General features: G+C 48.3%; 1 protein-coding gene across 2 annotated transcripts in view; it reads left to right on the forward strand.

Moving 5' to 3' along the window:
• Positions 1 to 16120: 16120 nt before the first annotated feature.
• Positions 16121 to 22460, forward strand: part of IGSF3 (immunoglobulin superfamily member 3) — a 110637-nt gene continuing 104297 nt past the window's right edge. For both annotated transcript variants that reach the window (XM_026093331.2, XM_026093332.2), the window contains exon 1: positions 16121 to 16662. In XM_026093331.2, coding sequence (XP_025949116.2) covers positions 16620 to 16662 — 43 coding nt within the window. In that variant the 5' untranslated portion in view covers positions 16121 to 16619. The remainder of the gene's footprint in view (positions 16663 to 22460) is intronic.

Here is a 22460-nt window from a genome sequence, read left to right on the forward strand (position 1 = left end):
ACTTTCTGTGTCCTGAATCTCTTCCACTAAGAAATTAGGATAATACTTGGAGCTGTCAACACAGGGACCATTCATGGTGCCTGACAGCCTTGCTGAAATTTCTGAATTATATTCCTATCAGCAGAAAGTATGAAATGAGTTACAGTTTTTTATACAAGGGAAGGGAAGAATTTGCACTTCTTACTACAGAAAGGAATGAGCATGTTAATGCCACGTCTTCTTGACAATCTAGATCTTTTTTGTCTAATCGTACACTGGGTCCCTTTGTTGTGGTATCTTCAGGCCAGAAGAATTAGGGTGTCTGCTTTCTGTTCTTTCTATGGAATTTTGGTGCCCTAATGTTGTGGCACAGCTGGTCCATAGCGCCTCCCAAGACTGTGTGTGCACGGGCACATCTATTTTCCCCCGTCTCTCCCTCATTCGTAAAAACTTTGGGAAGTGTGGTGGATGAGGATGGAGCACCTCCAGAAAGGTCTGTGTGAAGAAAGAGGCACGCTGGTCTACTCTGTGAGATCTTTGCTGGGGGTCCTAGATCCACTAAGGCCAAGGAAGTCCATCTTTTGCACTCCTGGCTTTTGTTTTAGAGGTTGGCTCTTTTATTCTTGGAAGGTTACAAGCATGCAAAATGCAGTGGTTTTGTCCAGTTACTCAGGTCAATACAGCTTGAAAATGACAGTGGAAATCTGGTTTGTTTTCAACCCTAATGATTTGCAGTGCTGGAAACCACAACAGTCCCTAGAAAATGCTGATGTTGCTGACTGCCTCAAGTGACAGGAAATCTTATGCAGGCTGACCAAAGAAGTTTCTTCATTCCACCAGCTGTAGGTATTGATTCTGCTTCCCTTGTGTTTGTTCCTTGCGTCTTAAGCCACCTGTGTAGTAGCTGTTGCTGCTTTTATAAAGGTTGAGGTCTTTCACAGCTCCTACGCCTGGGGAATTGACAGCTCAGGAGTATGGAAACGTCCTAAATCAAAAATTCTAGTCTGGGCCCAGGTCGTCTGAAAGTTGCCGTCACCTAGAATTTCAATCTACTTGTATTTGCCCTGCATGATTCAATATTCATGCCAGGATATTCTGCTGTGCACTATAAGAATATTCAATGTAACCTCGTTGGAAAGACCGTGTTGCAGATGTAGTCAATGTGCTGCTTCCTGAAATAAATTCTGCATTTGTCAGTCATCCAGCATCCCTTTGATGGACTTCAGTTTAGTCCTAGATATCCATATTATCAACGCCATCCCCCAAAACCCACTTCTTATACAGATATGCACACAACTCCTTATTGTGCCTGATAAGGCTGTACAAGGAGCCAAGGGCCTAACAGACCATGGTAAATAGCCTTCTCAGTCCCATCTGAGAATCCATCTGAGATCCATCTGAGAACCAAGAGACAGCTGGGGATTGAACCCTTTGCTAGTAGATCATAGTAGGGCAGCTTCTAGCACAACTAGTTGATGGCTAATTTCCTTGGAGCTGGCAGCCTGGTACTTTCAACAGCGTGAACTTCACTTAAAAAAAAAATACAGTGATTAAATAAACACAGCTATAATGGAAATCTTTACTCTGCATATTACAAACCAAAATGGCCATGAAGGGAGCAATTATGAAATCTCAGGACTGTGGTGAGGGGAGGAATCGTTTGAACTGTGCTGTTGTTTGTTTTTGCTCATCATTTATTTCCCCTGGGAAGCTCAGCTCTGAAGCTGTCTCTGCTGCATTGAGAGAGTCTCTACTCTTTTGTTAACCCAGTTTTCCATGTAGTCTTGAGCTTCCTTGGGAGGAAGGATACGGGTTTTACACAAAGTCACAAGATATTATGGACTACCTCGGGGAAGGATTCCTAGATTCAGTTTCCGATTCCCATTAAAAGTCCATAACAAAAGTTGAGCACTGATTGCTTTCTCTCTCTGTTACTCTTCAGTAACACAACTGATTTTGCAAATACTTGAGAGAGTGATGAAGATAACACAGTACTGGCATCTAGTAAATGTTAAAGCTGTACTAGTGGGAACTGTAATGATGCTTCTGAGACAGTGGACCTTTTCCCTCTTTGAGGATATATGATTGCTCCTAGCAGTTCTTTGGGACTTGCCTGATTCAGGAAATTGATAGTGGAAAGCAGCATCAGGCTTTAAGCCACAAGCTGATTTTTGCTGATGTTTGTTTAGGACCAGAGGGAAATTAGCTGGTGGACTGGATCTTAGTAGAAAATTGAGTGAGAAATGTAGAACACAGCAGAGAAACAGTTGGTGAACGATAGGATGAATGATAATTCCTAGGCAGACATAGCAAAAAGACTGATGGAATCGTAAAATCCAGTATACTTCCTAAATGTACATAATAATGCAAGTTCAGGAACTACTTCAAGGGCAGAAACAGAGTTGGAGGCCTTTCCCTTGGCCGACATTTCCTTTGGAGCCCTGCTAAAACTACAGATCTATTAGCACAGGAAGCTCAATGCTAGAACCAAATGACGTACAGACAAGCAAAGCAACTGACCAACAAATAACGATTGTCCAGGATCTCCAGCTGAGGACGAACGTTTCTGTTAATGGTTTAGCATCTTCCAGGAATGGAGAGCAACCCCAGGAGACCTGAAAGAAGAGAACAGAAATGTTTAACAGTTCCTATCACATGGGTGAATATTAGGTAAGGAAGAAAACTGCCCCTGTAACTGTCCTTACTTTCCCCCAAAGTCCTGGTGAGCATGTCCCAGAGAGATGCTGTGTGAAAGAGAGGGCTAACTTTCTCCTTCCCTTGGGATATACACCCGCTTCAGGTACCAGGCCAAGGAGCCAATGCAATATGAAGTAGCGGCAAAGTGGTGTTATCTAAAAATGAAGGGACTGAGTTTGGAGGGAGGGGAATGAATACAGTAGAGTTTCAGCAGCAGACCACAGCTATTGTCTTGGACAAACAGCCCAAACCAGGGGAAACTCAGCACACACACACAAATTTCACCCTATTCCAGGGTGAAAATCAAACACATACCTGCAGGCTGGTCTGCAACCACCTCCCTTGTTCATCCTAACTCCTTCTAGAAGCCAAATATGTCCTTTCCAAAGAGATGTTACCTGAAACAGAGGCTTAACTTTTTGCGATCGGTAATGGTTGTCATCCCAGCACTAATCATAATGAATCACACTCAGATTCCTGTTGAGCTCATATTTTCAAAGAGATGTTGGTTCTTGATCCATTCGTTAATATTAATTAGCATGGAGTCACGTTTCATTTACCCACTTATGTGTCCGAGCTGCATCATTCTTATGCACCCTATGCTGAAGATCCAGATGCCATTTATGGCTGGCACAAAATAATTAGCTAATAGTTAAGGAACACATATCTCAAGTTAGTTAAATATTTATGCCAGACTTTTTCCATTTTGGCTTCCAGCCTTCATCTGGGGGTTGCAGTGCAATTTAGGGAGGATATGAGAAAGTTTTCACAGTTGTATGCAGCAAGCTTTAATTATACATTCTCCATATGGATGCAAATGTTTGATGCTATACAGATGTTGGCAAGGAATTGACCACCAGGTACCAAAGTAGAAATAGCAGCAGACTTCAGCAAGCAGATCAAAATCTAATTCCCTTGTTATCACTGGATGCTGCATAATGCATCAGTTGCTCTTTTGTTCTGATCCAGCCTCTTTTCCTCAGTCAGAGATCTCTGCTGTGAAACACTTCCAGGCAAATGAATAAAAGAGTGGCCAGCGCTGGAGAGAGGGCATATATGGCTTGGAAATAACTGGAAGTCATAATCTGCATCTTCCCTAGAGTTGGTTTCTGGTGATAGGAGAAGTGTCTGCCTTTCGAGTCTTCAGATTTTGTTTATAAAGCCCATGCAGGGGTGCCCAAATGTTTTTGCTTTTGTCTCCTGGGAGCCCTGCTACCCAGCCCTTATGCTATAAAATGCACAAGCCAGGATTGTAAGCTTGAACCATATTATAAAACGCGGGGTAGCCATGCTGAGAGGTGAGATGATAACTCTGAGCTGTTGCTGCATTGTGGTTCTCAAGCTGTTCCCATGTCATCACACACAGAAGATGTTTGGTGTTGCACTGCATGAAGCTGCTGGGCAGAGAAGTAAGCTACACTGAAAATTAGCTCCAGCAGAGAGATTCACTGCTCTGCTCCTGCCAGCCACCAAAGGAAGCCAGTACTATGAAGATTTACCAGGAAGAGCGAGGACATTGGGTGCTCCTCTGGATAACATGGGAGCTGGGACTCCCAGTGTTGGGCAAACTCTAGGAACATATCCCCTCTTCTGATCCGGATGTCATGAGGCAATATATTTGGGTGCATAATTCCTGGTGCACTCCCACCAAAGGAGCAGAGAAATGAAGCTGGCAGGCAAAGATGACTGAGGGCTGTTAGCTGGATTTCCCCCCGAGGATGTCCATGGTTCCCAAATATCTACTGTATCTGCTACTTTATACACAAATGACACAGATATAAGAGGTTAACTAGCCTACCTCTCCCATGTCCTGACCTTCCACTCTCACCACTTTAGACAGAGTTTGCTTTTGCCTTCTCAGAAGCTCAGAACACCAAATTATCTGTAATGTCTTGAGCACATAATTATACTGCGTGATTATATTATATAATCACTATGATACCTAGAATTTAAATACAGGAGCTTTCACCTTACTGTGCTCTCAATCAGACACTGTCCTCTGATCCAGCCTTGGCAGGGATATACTTCTGCTGAAGCCTGCATTTTCTGGAGCAGGTTTGGGTAGGGAGATGGTGGGAGGAAGGTTCAGTGTTGGCTAACACCTACCTGTTAGAAGTAATACCAGAAGAAAAAGTGCTTGTGGTGGGCTCTCACAAGGGCATCACACCCTCTAATCAGGTATGATGAGAACGGGTGCTTTGGAGCTACATCTGGGGCATGAGAAGGAGCAGCAACCCACACCTTCTCTATTTCACCTGCAACCCTCAGGCTCCTGCCTCTGAGCTTGCCCAGTTTCACAAGTAAGCAGAAATGGGCTTACTCACTTGGTAAATGAAAAGACTTCCAGGAAATATGTGGGTGCTTTAGAAGACAGTGTTGTGCTTCACTAAACAGAGCCCTTCCCTTTGAGTCAGTTTGTGCTTCGGCGATCCAGCCTTACAGGCAGCTTCTTTCTTTGGGCTAAATTATGAAAACTGTGAGGGAGTTCTCCAGGTTTCCGTTAAATTGCAGTTTTTGCCATTCCAATCTGCTGTTCCCTCTCTGCAGGCAAAAGCAACTGCATTTTCCATGCCACTCAGTCTGTGCTGTGAAATATCTGTCATGCACTACCGCAGAGCTAGCTGCACTGTTGCGGGGGAAGAAATGTTTTTTCTGTCCATGCATGAAAGTGAGTAGGTAAATCTCTTGAGATGAAGAGGCAGTTATTTTGTCCTAAACAGTGGGATGTGGATGGTGAAAACAGAGAGGCGTCTACAGTAAGCTTCAGCTTAAGAATCAATGTAAGGTATTTATTCCCTGCAGAGGCAAAAGAGAGCAATCCCACAATTTTTTTTCTCCTAGGTCAGGAACACAGGAGTGACACTACAGTAACTCAGCTCTTCCCTCTTGAGAGATGGCTGTAGATGCAGCGGTTTTAACTTATTGTATTTAATAAGGAGGTGAAAGACAATAAAGCAGCAAAATGAAATTTCAGCCTACAACAGAGCAAAAAGGGGAAATAGGTCAGACAAAAGTCAAAATACCAAGTCTGGAAATGGGTAATCAGGAGTGTATCGGTTACAAAGCGCTGCCTCTGTAGATTTGTCCCTAAATGTGATGGATGCATTCTTTCTTTGGTTGCATATAGTTATGGCTCTTCCATTACTGTTTTGCATCAGAGCAAAAGAGCTCAGCTCTGTGTGTTACAGCACAGAACTGCTGGAGCTAGGAAGGCAGAAATCAAAGTAGTCGTGGGGTCAGGTGTGGGGCAGCCCTGCGAGGCTGAGTTCATCCATGCAGGCTGTATCACTTTGGGGCCTGGGTTGTACACTTTAATACGTCTGTCAGTAATTTCCAGGGCCTTGCTCGAAGGGATCCTCATGATGGAGCACTCACCAGGGCAGGGAAGCAATGCACAGGAAGGGCTGTGTGGGCCTCAAGAGCTGCTCCCTGGATAAGCATGTGGATAAGGAGAGGAGTGCAAAAGCATGAGAAGGCTAATAGGGCAGACACCTGCTTTCCCATTGCTCTGTGAACTTTTGGAGAGATGCAATAAAAGCCCACAGCGTAAGGGAGCTGGTTGCCACCTATGCTGCTGCTGACTGGTGGCCCCTGTGCCATCCGTGCTCCACCTCAAGGACAGAGCTGCCGATGTGCAGCCCCCAGGGACTCATGAAGTGTTAGGAGAAGGGTTTCATTAGGGCACATGCTTTCCCTGCTTTTCTGGAGAGTACCTCCTTTCTTTGTTGAGTTGGAAAGTAGAAAGCACAGAGGGCCAAAAAAAGGAGGTGAGAAGAGGCTCTATAGAAGAAGTTCCTAAATAAAGGAAAAAAAATCCTCTCTCACAGTCTGGTGAGAATAACATGTGGTGCTCTAGTTTCTGGGGGCACGGGTGAAGGGAGCTAGTGAGGATGCCAGAAAAAGAGTGCGGCAGGCGTCATTGCATGGTGGCGATCTACTTTCAAGTGATACCAGGAAAACCTATTAAATATATAACCTCAGTGCCCAGAAAAATGTGTTAAGAGGTTTATTCGTGTAGGAAAGCTTCATCTTATAAATATAGATAAGGGCTTCTTTTTTTCCTTCTTCTTTTCGGATTTCCTATACAGAAAATGTATTTGGACTGTAATTTCCCTTCTGGGAGGCTCTACCATGTTATGCTGCTTTCTGTCTGGCAGAACTGCTATGCTTGTGCTGCAAATGGGATAGCTCAGTGTGATGAGTCCTTCTCAACACTTATCCCACTACATCCTATTCCAAGCCCGATCCTGCAAAACCTTTGGCACGTGCCTCACTTTAAGAGGGCTGGTAGTGTCACTGGACAGATGTAGGACTGCTGTGTGCTGAACGCAAAGCATACTTGTTGTTTTTTTCAGGGTGTCCCTATTGAGGGGCTGCTGCTGGTTGATCTGTGAGGTGAGACCACATACAATACAGAGAGGGGGATGCTGTTCTTTTAAATTTTCATACTCTCTTTCAACATAGGCACTTTTATTTCAGGCCTTGCAGAGTACCTCGGGTGGAAATGCTATCGTGGAGATGAAAAAATCTGCTCCTCCTTAAGTCTGCAACCTTCCTTGCTCAACAACTCTCTTGCCTCTTCAGGAGGGAGGAATAGGACCTGTCTCAGCTCTGCAGCCTTATTTACTAACAAAAGTCCAACCATCTTTATGATGAGCACAAATAGACCTGTCTCTCATCTTCACATCCATCTTTTTTAGTCCAAAATAAAATGGTGTTCTGTTTCTTTGGTGTTTCCTTACGGATGGCTGCCAAACAGCTCAAGTGCAGCAAGGCTAAAACAAGCCCTGTTGTCTTCCTGTCCTGACCTCCTTGTCTTGTGCCATGTAGCCGGGGCGCAGTCTGCCCTGGCTGTCCACGCAGCTGCTTCTCAGTGCCTCAGAACAGCCAGCGCCCCTTCCTCTGGCCTTGGCTGGGGAGCACTCGCTGCAGATGTCCCTCAGAATGGTGCATGGTGCTGGGCTGGGTCATCCCACCCTGTGCTTTGCTTTTTGGCTCCCCCTTCACTTCTCACCCGTTATCCTTGACTTTCCAAGCCTTCACAGCTCTTACATTGTTTCTGGGCTACCCTTTCCCAGCCTGTTTCACTCAGCATGGAGGCATGTGCTGGCTTTCCCTTCCTGGTTCTTCAGACAAACATCTTTGGGCTGTTCGAAGTGTTTTTGGACCTGCATGCCCATCCTTGCTTCGAAGGAGATCTCTGTGGACATCCACAGTGCTCTGTTGTCATCCCTTTTCTCCTCTCTTCTAAGTTCCCCTGTCATGCGTGGCCATGAATAAACAAACTAAATAACTGCAAATGTAGACATGTTGGTTGCTTAATCATGATGACTAACATTGCTTCATTGCTTCTTTATGCTCCTCTATCCAGATCCATCTGCTGTTGCTTTGCTTACCAATTGATAACTGTGAATCAGGGCATTTCCTTCTCCCTTCACTGCCCCAATTGCATGGGGGCTCTAGTTCACGCCTGTTGCTCCTAGGCCCTATGACAACTTGCAAAATCATCCCACTCCCCAGAAATGGGGTGATTCATGTCCTGCTGGTACAAAGAAGCTTCCTATTGTGAATGTAAAGGCCCATCCCATGTGTGTGAGTTGTGAAATAACATGGTGATACCATGCTTGAGTTATAATGCAGTTCTCTTTGACTGCTGAGGTGAAAGTAGAGCTACTTTAGAACCAGGTTGCAAAACTCCTCCTGCCCTGCTCCTTGTTGGTCCCTGACACACTTGCAAAAATCCCATATTATTGTATCTCTACCAAAGTGCTTTGGGTGTTTTTTCTGATAGATTTATGTCTCAGGAGTATAATGATGATATCAAATGTGGGCTTTTTTGGCTTTATTAAGACCTCAGAGGTGAGGTCTGTCTCTGCTTTCCCGCAGCCTGGTCTGAGTGCTAGTGCAGTTACTGACAACTCTTCCTCTTCGGGCAGGGGTGCTTGCCAGGGAATTCAAGAAATGCTGCAGGGAGTGTTATTTTTCCTATAGAGGTGGAAACTGAGGCAAAGAGGGGTGCAGTAGCTAACCTAGTATTCTAAAACAAGTCAGCAGGAAAGCCGAAGTAAAAGCGTGAGGGTTGTTTGGGGCTGTTCCCCACTGCCAGGGCCGGCTGGCAGGATTTCTGCTCTCCCCGTAGCGTATCCCTGTGGGTGAGGGCTGATGCTGGTGGACAGGCAGCTGCTGACACCACTTCTTCAGCTCCGGCTGCCCCATAGCAGTGCTAGCTCTGGCTGGAAACAGCTGTCTCCGGAGGAATTCAAACAGCACTTTGAAGAAAGCAAAGCAGAAGAAATAGCTCTTCTCGAAAAGCAGTTAGCAAATTCCAGTCCGCAGAATCCAAAGCCATTTTAGGGCATGTGATGATCCCCTTCTCCTGCTCTCCCCTCTGGGAATAAGGTTCTGTTACAGCTTATCTGTCAAAGGCGGTTAGTAAGGGAATCTGGCATATGTTTTACTGGAGCAACCTTTCAGATTTTCAGTTTGCAGATGCAGTTCCTGTAGCCCCAGTCTCAATCCCGTCTAACAGTGGGTGGGCTGGTCAGGACGGTCCCAGAGAGGCAGACGCACGTTGTCCCTGCTAGCCGGCCAGGGAGATTTGGCTGATAGCGAGTGAAAGGCATTTGGGTGGCTGCGAGGGAGCCTGGCTGTGGGGAACCCATGCCCTTAGTTCGCTATTGCTCTGTCCCTTGTGCCATCTTTTCCATTGGGTAAAGTGGGCATAAGATAATATCCTCAGGATTTGGTAACTGTCTGTATCAGGGTCAGCTTTTGGCATTGTAGGTGCTTTAAGGCAGCAAGTTGTTCAGGACAGCAAATCTGCTCTGGTAATAAAGCATCCTGCCAACCTGTTGCCCCTTCTCCCTGATCCTTTGCACAGCATTTAACAGGGATGTGAGTAAAGAGGAGGGGAAGAGCTGTGTCCTTGGTTCTCTGGAAAAGGCTCTGTCCCCATTTCATTCTGGGGTGCAGGTTTGCCTTTCTACCTGCCTGCTTTATTGTTGTAAGGGCAGCATGAGGAGGCTTGGGCAAGTGCCTGCCCACAGCTCACCTCAAGGAGAAGTGGCAGCCTTGGTCCTGATGGTGCATTAATTTAAAATACTTGGCTGCAGCACTAATGCAAAAAACCTGTTGCCTCCCTGGAGAGACTCTCAGAGCTGGAGAATCAGAGGCAATGAGTCACTCGCAGCTGAGTAGAAAAGCCATTTGCTGCCTGCCTGTGCTATGGGCAGAGTATCTGGCTGTTTGTGCAGCATGCTCACAGTCTGGTTTGGGGGAGAAAAGGCAAAGCCTGTTATGTTTGGGACCTGCTGCCTATGGCTTTGTGCTTCTCAGGATGGATGGTGAAATGCTGAGGGAGAAAGCTCAAGCTGCTAAGCTTTGGGATTGAGAGGGGGGCTGGGACCAAAGCTAAAGCAGGACTTAGGCAGGCTTTGAGTGCTTGAACTCAAAGCTGAGCACTGCCCTGTGTACCTGCATACCTCCTGTCCCCACCTCTCTGTAACCACCAGCCCTTTTTTTCTTTAAATCTGGAGTTTCCCAGGATGCCTGTCATTCTGACCTGTGTATGTGCTCAGAACTGATCCAATCTGAATAGGTAAGTGCCTAGCATTTTTCTGAGCTGTATTAGGATTTAAAAAATAGTGACATTTACAGGGCTAAATCTGATAAGCAAGCTCCAAAGATGCCCAGGCACAACCTGGCAGGATCCAGAGCCTAAACTGTTACTTTTTTTTTTTTTTAAGAGAATGTGTTGGGGGAGGGGATGGTTAGAAGAAGCAAGTCTCATAATTTAGCATTCAGGGACCTAGCTAGAAGGCGAGAGTCCTGGCCTTTCACCCCTGCTCTTATGAATGTTTTATGTTTTATGTAATGACTCTCAAATGTAAAATGCAAAACCGTCCTGGGAGCAAGGGCACAGAGTCCTGGGCTTCCCCCTCCTACATGAGTCCCAAATCACCTTGTTATTGCGTAAGGGTGATCAGCACACGCAGCAAAATACAAACAGAAGTTTCTGCCGTTTCCTGAAATCTGCTGTCAGGCCCAATAGTATTGAGAAACGTATGGATTTACTTCAATTACAGAAATGAAGGTGTGGACTCTGGAGCCTAATGGTTACGTATTTCTTCCACAGTAAGTCAATGTGCTTATCATGGCCTGCTGGATGAAAGACATGTTTCAAGATAAATGGGACCAGTAGAGAGACTGCTTTTTTTGTACAGTCGCCCAGGACTGGTTAGAAAGAATCCAGGCACACCCAGAGAATCTCACATTGTTAGACCTGGGCAGGAAATAGATTTTTCTCTCCTCAGAATGTTTCTCTATAGAAACGTGAAGCATGAGCAGGAGCTGAAAGTCCTGTGGGATGGGAGGTCAAAAGTGCATTTGACAGAGGTGGGTTTTTTTTAACCATTGAAACATTAATTTTTGCTGGTTGACATTAAAAAAAGTTTTTGAGGGAAATGCCCATTTGCCAGTTTTTCTACATTGCTTCTCCACCCTCTGGTGAAAGGAAAAAAAAGGTGAACTGCTGCTCCATCAGTAATTGCAAGGGCTGAGTTCAACACTTTACATGCCTTCTTCTGGCACGTGCTTAAAGTGGGGGAAGTCTGAATTAATCGGCAAAACATCACAAAATTGGGACTTGAGCTTGATTTTGATAGTTAGAGTTTGAAAGCCTCACCTTTGGACTTGTGTATCTTCAGGGAACGCCTTTCACTCTGCACCTATTCCACAGCTCGAAGCTGCTGCACGTTTCTCAGTGCAACCTCTCCCTAATATCACTTCCAAGCTGGTAGCACGATGGTTTTCCTTGCAGACAGATCATAACCCCAGGCAGACTGCAACGTTAAACATGGGGAAATTTATGAAAAAAATTGGCATACTCTTCTGTCAAGCAACAGTTAAAAGAAAATCTGTAAAGGGATTAGCTGCCGTACACTGTGGTGCTTGCTGACAGATGTCTTGAAAATCTGGAAATGTGTTGATCTACCTTAACATAGGAGTTTTTTTGGTTCTCCCTCCTTCTCCTTCTCATCTCTCCACCCATGGCACGAATGGGAATTCCTTGGCATCAGCAGGGCTGCCTGGGAATTGCCTTGGTGCCTGAATTTTCCACAGACTGGCATACTGATCTGCGGGTGCAATGCAGGCTGAGCTAAACCCAAATACTTAGATGAGTTGCAGATGCCAGCTTCAGTGCTGCTGCTTTGTGCCAGAGCAGTTAGGATTTTATCTGTGTTCCAACTGCAACCTCTCAGCTCGTTTTAAAGTAGCTTAAATGTTGGCCATTAAATATAAATATCTTCCTTTTCCTCTGGGTGAAACTGATGTTCAAAACTTCACAGTGTAAATAAGGTCTGGGGAAAATGTTTTGCGCAATGTTTCAGTCAAACCAAGTGGCTCTAGCCATTCTCCCCACCTTATCCCTGAGACCTAGCTGTGTCCCCTCTCCCCCTTTTAGCAATATAGCTGAAAGGCTACGACCTCCCTCAAGCAGTCTTCAGGACTTGGAGTTAGCCATCAGACCCTGAATTTTATGGATTTTGTGGCATCGTCTGGGGCAAACCACACAGGACAACTTAACAAGGTGTGTTTTTTTCTACACGGTTTGATTTCTGATTGCTCAGTCTGAGACACTCAGGTGGCCCTGAGGTGAGAGGGACGTGGATGCGCATGCTCCTGCGCTCTGAGCGATGCATTTTTTTAAACTGTTCATCTCTGACCAGCATTGCTTCCCTGTAAGAGGGAATTGCTCCAAATCTCCTCCTCCCCTCGGTACCTATTTTCTTCTTGTCAAGGAAGGCTGTGGCTCCTCCTGGCTTGTGGAGGAGTCAGGAGCCTCCCGCCTTGCTGACAACAAGACAAGGGCCTGGCTTGTTTGGCTGGGCCAAGTCCCCTTTTTGCTATTCTTTCAGCTAAAGAGGTTGAATGGCCTGTAACTTACCTCACATCAAAATTCTTCTCTGCTTCCTATGCCCTGTAACAGAGTCAAGGAAATACAGTGTGGAGAGGAGCAGCCCCGAAACTGCTCCGATACCGTTAGCCATGCAGGTTACCTACCTCCTGCTCCAAAATATAGTTTGCAAATCTGTCTTAGGCTGCCTTTGCTCCTGCCCTTGCTCACAAGAGGAATGGGATAAGTGCTCACGGGGCTTGGTGCTTGAGGATGTGTAGCGTTTTGTGCTGAACAAGGAAAGCCGCTCTGATTTCATAACATACAGAAGCTGCATTTCTGCTAGAGTCTCTTTATCTGAGGGCTAGACAACAGTCCAACCTCACTTTTCGCCTGTGGGTCCCAGGAAACCGGTGCACATGGGACAGGCGGAGTATTGTGAGGCTGGATGATTAGGACATTTTGCTTCCCTAAGGCCAAGGATGCAATTCCCAGTCACGGCTGTTGCATGACAACAGCATTTGACAGCCCCAAGGTTTGGGAGAAACCTACCCTACTCGCCCTGGTGCACACAGCACCCACCTGGTCTCGCCTCTCGCCGAGGCTGTGGACATGGTGGTGTTTCTTGCACCCTTCCTGAGAAGAGGCAGGGCAGAGACATGTCCGTGGCTCAGCACGAGCACTGAGCGGGTCAGTGCACCAGCTGGCATTGTCCTTCGTCCCGAGAGCGGGATCCCACTGCCTGGCCTCCAGCTCTGCCCACCGACGGAGGGGACGCACACCCCACGAGGGGAGCAAAGGAGAAGCAAGTTCAAGCAGCCTGCTGGCGCCGACAGCATCGTGAGAAAGGCTGTGGGGTGGGCAGCGACCTCATGGATGTATCATCAGCCTCGTGTCAGTCATGCCTATCTGCTGCCGGCTATGACAGCGATCCCGCTGCCAAGCAGCAACGGCGTGGCTCGGCCAGAATGATCCAGTTGCTTCTGGGGAAGGCGCTCGTGAATGACTTGCTTGTGTTTGGCACCCAGATCTGCCTTCCTGGAAAGCCTCTTTGCTGCGACCTTGGACTTGAGACGCTTTTGTGTTTGAAGTGGCTGCGTTGTTAGCGCTCGCTAAGTCACATGAATAAACCGCATGGATGGACATAGGTCCCCAGGGAGACGGAGCCCCGCCGCAAGAGCTGGAAATGCCTGCGCCGATGCTCATGCTGGCTGCCTCACTAGGTTTGAGGAAGTTGCCCTGTCTGAGCCTCAGTTTCCCCACTGATACCATAGTGAGGACAAAATTTTCCTCAAAAGACTAATGAGTGTTTGTAAAGCTCCCTGATGAAGAGCGCTCTTACAGTTGCTAAAGCTATTTTTTGGGGGGGTCAGGGAGGTTAACAAGTGCAAAGGTGATGAGGCTTTTGAAACACAGGTTGCCATTAAGTCTTTAGCTCACACGGTGCTTATTATAGTCTAATTTGACTGGATTTGGATTAATCTTATAATGCTATAATGTCATTTCCATGGTCTTTTTATATTTTTATTGTTACTGTGCATTAATGCAATACCCTGCAAGAGCTCTGAGAAGAGGATGTGAATGCTTAGTGAATCGCTGATAACATTTTTGCAGGGCATTTTTATGCTCCTGTTAGGCTCATATGTTGTGAAGTCACGCAGTGCCTGTAAATAGTAAGAATGCACTAAATTCATCTTGAATTATCTTGCAACAGGCTTCACTTGCTCAAGCAAAGTATTCAGAGCCAAGAAACTAGGCTTCTGCTCCTGGCTTGTCCCTGACCTGTTCTGTGAGCTCGCCTGAATCACTTCTGTTTGTGTTTTCTTCCCTGCCTTGCTCCGTCTTGTCTCCTCCATTTGGGATGGAAATCGTTTGTACGTATCAGGATGCAGCCGGTCCCCAGTGTATATCCCATGCCATCTAGAAGAGGCTTCTTGTATCCTCAGACTTTAATGTTCTTTTGTAAATTTACCCTGAAAGATGCTTTTTCTTGTCCTGCATCTTGTATTTCTTAATTTACATTTTTTCCTTTGCTATTATTTATTTCTCTAGTCATAAATCTTTTGAAGCATTTGGATGAAAGATCTTTATCCATTTAAAGACACTCAAAGTTTACTTCAAAATGCCCCCACAGTGCTTGCTCTAAATACTCGTGGGCACATCTACGAGGACTTATAACAGGAGACTGTGTGCGAAAAATACTAAGTAGGCTCAGTGATATTACCCTGAATGATGTTTCAGCCCTAAAATCATCTGAGAGAAAAGGCAAATAGACTGGTATGTTCTATCAACTCTTATCATCACCTCTGTTCTTCTTCCAAGTCTTGAAGACAGTCTTGATGTAATTGAAGCTTAAGGGCCAAGGCGTGAGTTTCATTTTCAGCGCGAATATAATACTAACCCTTTCTCCTCCGCGCTTCTCTGATTAGTCTCTTCTTCGGCTCCTCCGTTCTGAGTGCATGATGAAGCTGCAAGTCAAACCTCCCACACTGGAAATGTTTCTGCAGACTAATAATGTGGAGCCATGACAGAGTTTGCTGGGTCACTAGGTGCCAGCTACCAGTGTATCTGCCACGACAGCCAGGCTGGGAAACTAGCCCATACGGTAACATACCCAGCACCTGACTTCTGCTGCGTGCAACTCGCAGTGACTTGACATGTTTTATGTAATTTAGGCTTGGTATTGCACTGGTTTCTCCCTCTCTGTGGCTCAGACGGGTCGGCTTCCTGCCTCTGCAAGACGTATGCAGGCCTCTGTGTGCCGGCAGCAGGGTCTCCTGCGAGGGGTCCCTGTGGGATCTGCGCCTTGGGAGGATGCCTTGCTCCCCTACCACTGCCGCTCCGGGTGTCTTTTTTTACTCCATGAACAAACAAGCCACTGGGGTATTCGTTTGCAAGGACATTTGAATGCCTGTGCCCTTGAGAAAGGTGCTCTCATTCATCTTTTATTTACAAACAACATAAAACCCAGCCCCAGTGCTGCCAAATTCGTGCATTTTCGTGTTTCCCAGACATAATACTTCTGATGCATTTCTGGCCTTTACCCGTTTCAGTGGCGATTGCCTGGGCAGCATCCCCAGCACAGCAGCGGTGCCTGCGCGCAGGGAGGGCCCGCACCTGGCGCTACAACCAGCCGGGGCTGCGGCGCTGGCGGCGGCGGGACGGTCACAACTTGTCCGAAACTTGGAAAAGCCCCGCCGCTCATTCTGCTTTGCAGCAGAACAAAAGGCAGCGTTTTCTGACACTTCCCGGGAAGCCGGATGAACACGGTGGGGGAGAAGGGGGAGTGCTACCCCCCCTTAAAACAAAGAAACGCGGCGTCGCTCCTTGCGCCGACCCCGGCGCCACCCCACGACATCAGCGCCGCATTTCGGGTGCAAACCCGGGGGGACCCGCCGCGGCCGCGCTGCCAGTCCAGCCCCGGCGGCGGCGCGGCGCCCCGGCCCCGGCCCCGGCGGCGCGGACCGCCCGGCCCCGGCCCCGCGGCGGGTGGCGGTGGCGGTGGCGGCGGGGGGGGCGGTGGCGGCGGTGGCGGCGGGGGGCGGTCCGGGGCGGGGTTTCCCCGCGCTGAGGAAGCGCCGGGCTCCCCGCGGCAGCGCGGGCGGCACCGGGCGGGCGAGCGGGCAGGTGAGGGCGGTGGGGCTGAGCGGAACCGGGTGCCCTCCCGGGCGGGGGTGTGCGGCACCCCGGGTTTATTTTTGTAACTTTCCGGGGGGCGCTCCCCCCCCTTTTTTTTGTTGCTGCTGCCGCTGCCGCTCCTTGCTCCCTTCGCCGCCGTTTCTGCGCGGCCCCCGGCGCCGCCGCCGAGGCGGTTCCTGCCTCCCGCCGCCCCTTCCCCCGGGAGCCGGCGGGGAGGCGGCCGCCCCCGGCCGGGGACGGCGCCCCGCTGCGGGGGCGATGCCCCCGCCCCCCCCGGCGCCTGCCCGTGTCGGCCCCGCCGCCTCGCCTTTGTGCCGCCGGGCGCGGCGCGACGCCCGGCCCGGCAGCGGGCGGCCCGCGGTGCCCCAGGGCGGGCGGTGAGGCGCCGCCGCCCCGCGCCCTGGCAGCCATGCGGACCCTGCGGCCGGAGCTGGCCTCCCTGCTTCTGCTGGGTAAGTGCCGTCGCCCTGCGCCGCGGTGGGGTGGGGGGGTAAAAAGAATTGAAAAAATAAATGTTCTAAAATATTTTAAAAAATTAAAAATAAAAATCAGGCTCTCGCTTCAGTGCTAGGCGCCCCCGCGGGCGTGCTCGCGCTGCCCCGGCGCCCGGGGGGCTGCGGGGGCCGGCGGTGGGCCGGGGGCTCCGCGCCCAACTTGCGAAGCGCCGCGGCCGCGCTGGGGCTGCCGCGCGGGGACGGCTCGGAGCGGGGTGGCGAGCCCGGCGCGTTGGGGCTGGGGTCTTGCCCGGCGCGATGGGTGCAGGGAAGATGCCTCGGGTAGGGTCGGCTGCGCTCTGGGCTGCGGAAACAAAATCCTCCGGGTGGTCCTTGGAGGCTGCGTCGAAAGGTAGAGAGAAAGCCGTTCCTGCTCCCTGTGAAAATCGCTTTGTGCTGTCTCTCCCCAACTCCCCCCGTACTTCCACGAGCCGCGGGTTTCGTGCTTCTCTTCCTGCCTGTGATTTGTAGCGTGCGCCGTTAAACATCTGTTTTTGTCCCATCGCACTAGTGCCCGCTTAGTGGATGACTATACATAGCTCTGCAGGGCACTTTGAGATCCCGCTGCTGGATGAGAGATGCCGTAGCAATGTCAGACCCTTTCCCAGAAATTTGGGAAGAGCAGAATGCAAGACTGCTTAAAAAAAAAAAAAATCACGTTTTTGCAGCAGCCCACGTGCCTAGCTTAGTATTAATGAGTCAATAGGAACGTTTGTGGAAAATACAGTGCAGCACCTACACCCTGTTTTCTGCCTGTGTATATATGGGGAAGCCTTAGGATTACTTTGATTTGCCTTTTTGTTAGTAAGATTTTCTGCCAACATTCATGCTCTTGAACAAAAAGGAGCAGAGCTGACAATCTTATTGTCTTAAGAGTTGGCACATGCCTGCTCTGCCAATTTGGAAACTGTCTTTTTACTTGAATTGCAGTCATGCTTCCATGTCTCTAATTTGCCTGTGTGTGTGCAAGCGTGCGTGTGTGGCTTTTCATACTGTCTGTCCCTCTTTAGGAAAGACAGAGAGGGATGACCCTTTAAAATGGTTTTGGAGAGGGTTCAAACTTCCCTTAACCAGCAGCTTTCTCCTCCCAGTTCACTGGAAAACATCTGAAAGCTAAGTTTATCCAGGATTACTTTGCTCTGTGGTTGCAGGCAGTCTGTCCTAGCCTGCAAGAAGGGTGTAGAAGAACTGAAATTGCTGGCTGGCTTGGCTTTGAGCACTGAATCCCTCTGGTTGAAGAACAATAACACCCTTCTGGATCAAGTATTCCTAATATGGAGCGTGCGGGTGCTGGTCTGGTGCCGGGTGGCCCTGGCCGATGCAGCGGCGCAGCAGCAGAGGGCATCATGTTGCTGGAGGCTTCCGTGCGAGGCAGTGCAGAAGCGGCACCCTGCCCCGCCGCCACTGCGCACCCCACTTCATGCCAGCCCACCCAGCCCTGCGCCCTCGCCGGGTACCAAGTGGAGCATTGCTTCCTGCTCGCGGGAAGCGGCTTTCTGATTTTGTCCTAAAACTGGATGCAACTTTCCTTCGTGCGCCACAGCGGGTTAGGTGCGAGGGGTCTTCCGTCACCCTGAGAATCGGTCGCTTTTCTGCGGTCCCCAAATCCCACGTATGCACCTGGTTTGTAAAAACACTGTGCCACCTACCCTCCTTACTTTAAATATAAAGCTGTATTTTGAACAGTAGGCAACATACTGCATGCATGCTTAGAATTAGTTTTCTTTTGGTGTTTTTCACCTGGTCTTCTTTAAACAGTTGACACGTGCTTGTCACACCGCTGATTTTAACATAACCTGATACAACAATGCCTCAAAGCCCGGAGTTGCACAAAAGTGCTTTAAGTTGCTGTTTTTCAAACCAAAGCATCGTTTGAATTTCTGGGGAAAGGGCTGGAGTAAAAAGCCTTATTTCATAACTTAAGTCTCTGACTAGATAAAAAAGGACCGTAGTTTTCCAAACAAGTAATGTTAATGCTGTGATATATGGCTAAGGTACTATGGGGTGGCTATACTGAGAAAGAAGTACAGCTCATTTTTTCCTTATCCTTTTGCAGACTCATTAGAATCACTAAAGGAGGAATCATTGTTATGGAAAGAGGTGGGGGATGATTTAGTGTAATATATCAAGCCTTAACTATCTAACAGAATCCAAATAACTGCAAAACCAGAGTTTGAAAACTCACATCTGGCATGTGGGTGTAACATTTGTAGATCTCTGCTGGTTTTTCCATCTTGCTGCAGTGTTTGTTACAGGGTTCTTTAAACAAGTGGCACTTCATCACAGCAAGTACAAAATGGGAAAAGAGAGCAAGTGCTGTAAATAATCCTCATGCAGTGATGAGACCATTAATACTTGTGCTAGCCAGTGCTAATCCTATGTGTAGATGCAAGATTTACCTTCTTTTTTGCAGGGATGCATAGTCTGATACTACTCATATTTATTGTGTAATATATAGGAAGCACAATAGGCTTCTGGGGAATGCTGGGTTCATTCATGTTGGTGACTGGTTTATGAATAGTTCTGTTTCTGAGTCTCCCGCAGTACCCAGAATACCACCTGTGAATGCAATTTACAGCTCTTTGTGTTCAAACATTGCATATGTATATATGTACATAGACTCATTACCCTCTTCCTTTCTCTATTCATGCATAGTAATTGGTGATTTATTTGTGATTTCTACAGGGGAGTGGAGCCAGCGTAAGGTCTTGCAACTGCAGATTGCTGGTAAATGGCATATTGGACTGAAATAATGATGTCGAGGCGACTCCTGGAGAAACAAGGGCTGCTCTGAAAGGCCCGTCTCCTGGCGGAGTCTGCCTGGCGGGCACGGGGAGCAGGCTGGGTAGTACCCACGCGTGGTCTGGCTGCCGCTAACACGCTCTGCTTTTCTACCTGCCTGCTTTGCTGCTGCTGCCTGGCCAGGGGCAGGCAGGGATCGAAGGAGAGCAGCGGCTGCAGCACAAATGTAGATGTGATGGAGCCAAGTGCTGTTTGGTTGGAGGGGAACAGACGGTGAAAACAGCAGAGTGGGTGTTTGCATACTCGGGATTTGGGGTTGTTTTTGTTTACCGAAGCTCGCGGCCCAGGAGTGCTGGTGGCGCCTCATCTGCTCTGAGACGCATCGTTAGCAACGGTGGCCAAGATCGTGCCTCCTCCATCTGCCTTTGCCCAAAGTGCGCTGCCGCCAGCCGCCTTTTCGCAGGCGGATCCTGCTGCCCTCCCCTGTGTCCTTGCTGCCTCTAGGTCACCTTCCCAGGTGGTGCGGGACCCTCACTGATCCTGCCCGGGCTGCGGCTGGGCTTCTTTCAGAGACCATGCCGGGCTGAGGCTCTGGAGATGGTGCAGGCTGTCGCTCTGTTCCCGCCTGTGGTTCAGCAGGGTTGCTGAGGTGCCCGTGTGTGTGTTTGGAGACCGGGCGCCTCTCAGTGCTGTGCTGCATCCGTCGGTGCCTGGCTGGCAGGCGCTGGGCCAGACTGCGTGGCATCCTGAGGCTCCTGCAAATCCTGTTTGTTTGCACAGGAGGCTTTGGTTTATGCGCATTGTTGTCTTCTAGTTGACCTTCCGTCAAGTTAGACTTTTTTATTAAAGCAGTTTTTATTGTAAATCGAATGCGTACTTGGAACATTTTTAACAGATCCATTATATAAAGTGAAAGGCAGAATAAACAGCTGTGCCGACCACAAAGAGGGGAACAAGAAATAGCGGGTCATACAGAGTTTGGGAAGGAGAGAATTGCTTCTGTATTGGGAGACTTACTGACTGTTTAGCAGCAGAGGACTGCTTAAAAAAAAAAAAAAAAGTTCTTCCTTTCTCTCTCTCTCGGCCTCCTTTCCTGCCTCTACAAAATCAATCCACAGATTCAGCAGTTTTCCCAAGGGCTATACAGTCTAGTATGAAGCCAGAGGTGTATTAGTTGCTTTAACACACTTGGATGAATCAGAGTGCTATAACCTGAAAGAGCGCTCCTCACTGTGTGATAGTTAGCAACCTGCAGACCCTGCCCAGGAACTTCTTGCACCAGGAAAGCTGCCTGAAAGGAAGGGGAAAGCATTTCAAATACAATTGAGTTTTCTTCTTGCTGCAAGGGTTTTTCTGCTTGTGATTTGACTTGTCTGATTGTATCAAGGACATTCAGGCCCTGGAGCCAATGTCTGGAGAACTGCAATATTGTGACTTGCCTCTGGCTTTTAAGTTGTTAAATACTCCTTAATACAAACCTGCTAAATTTGTTTTGACACCATTCTTATATTGGTATCTCTTTTCTATTCTTATATAATACTCTCAAGGAATAGTTCTCTGGTTAACTGGGGACATTTAGCATCTGTTTCCTACCAGCTGCACAGAGGCTAATAATACTGATGCTTTTCTAGACAAGTGGGGTTCAATTAAATTGCACGCAAAGAAGTTCAGGCTGCATTCTCCGGGTCTAGTATGTCTGTGTACATGTATGTAATTTCCAGCTCTAACCTGTCACTTACCCTGCCTTCTTCACTGTACTGAGAGCATGTTTCCAAATGATATATGTTAGTAAGCTTTTTGTCGTTGGGAGATTTAATTAGAAAATGGCAATGAGACAAGAGGAAATCTTGCTTTTCTAGCTGCTGCTAAAGTCACATTTCAGTAATCTGAAAGTAATTGAACATGAGCACAAAAACAAACCATCTCAGCTAAATGAGAAGAGGCTTTTCCTGAAAAAGGAGAGCATGGTACTTGCACAAGCACTTAAAACCAGCACTGCCCCTGAGGGGAGCTGCTCCATGCTTGTTCCTGCCTGGCATAAGGGAGGGAGGGTGCAAGGAAGGCTGCTGCCATGGGTAACTGGTTTCAGGATTGAAAACTAACTCAGCAGAAAAAGTAAATACGTAGAGGTAATGGGGAGCCTGTCTGACTTCAAAGAAACTCCATTTCTCACGTGGTCCTGCAGGCATTTATGGGTGCCCAAAGGAAGGGATGTGCTGGGGAGGCGAGTGGTGCAGAGGGACTTGTGGGTTCACTTGGCAGCACTGCTGGGTCACGGTGCTTTGCTGAGTGCATGGCAGAGCTTTGGCACCGGGCGCCCTGGGCATGCGAGCGATTCCTCAGCCTGGCCAAACAGTTGAGGTAAGTCAAGTATCTTGACCACAGTCTCTGCATGGACAGTGTGCTACCAGGTCTGCCCTGGGTAGCGTTTGTTCTGCAGGTCCTGGCTGGAGCTGTTGCCTGTACCCTGCAGTGGCAACTGCTTTCCAATTCCAATCTGTTGCTGGTGTTTCCTTGCTCTTTGCCTTGTGTTGACTGAGAGGTCCGCAGGGAAGGAAGAGGTAGCGTGTTGTTACATTGTTCAGAGTGCAGAAAAGATGACAGACAAGCCAAATGAAAGCACATAGGAGGAGAAGGAAGGTGGGGAACCCAGCCGATCAGGATAGATGAGAACAGGCTCTGGAGGTTGTGTCTTACCTAATGCTGGGCCTTTAACCACCACACCCATGGCTTTTGAAGTGCGAGGCTCCTAAATGCAAAAGAGATGTGGATAGTGAGGATCCGTATTCATTTTCTTGTTCCAGAGCGATGTACTTAGCACCGTGCTTGGCTGACTTCTCCTTCCTTACCCAGTCATTGAGCTATTGATTCCATTTGGACTTGAAAAAATCAGAGTGCTTTCCCTGCCTCTTCTGATCTTGCCAGCAGTAAGACTTTGTCTATCGGGAAAGAGCTGCAGGAATAAGGAGATTCCTGTGCATTTTCTGGTAACAGTTGCTTCCCTCAAGATAGCA

Source organism: Dromaius novaehollandiae, chromosome 1 (assembly GCF_036370855.1).
Source record: "Dromaius novaehollandiae isolate bDroNov1 chromosome 1, bDroNov1.hap1, whole genome shotgun sequence".
Lineage (NCBI taxonomy): Eukaryota > Metazoa > Chordata > Aves > Casuariiformes > Dromaiidae > Dromaius > Dromaius novaehollandiae.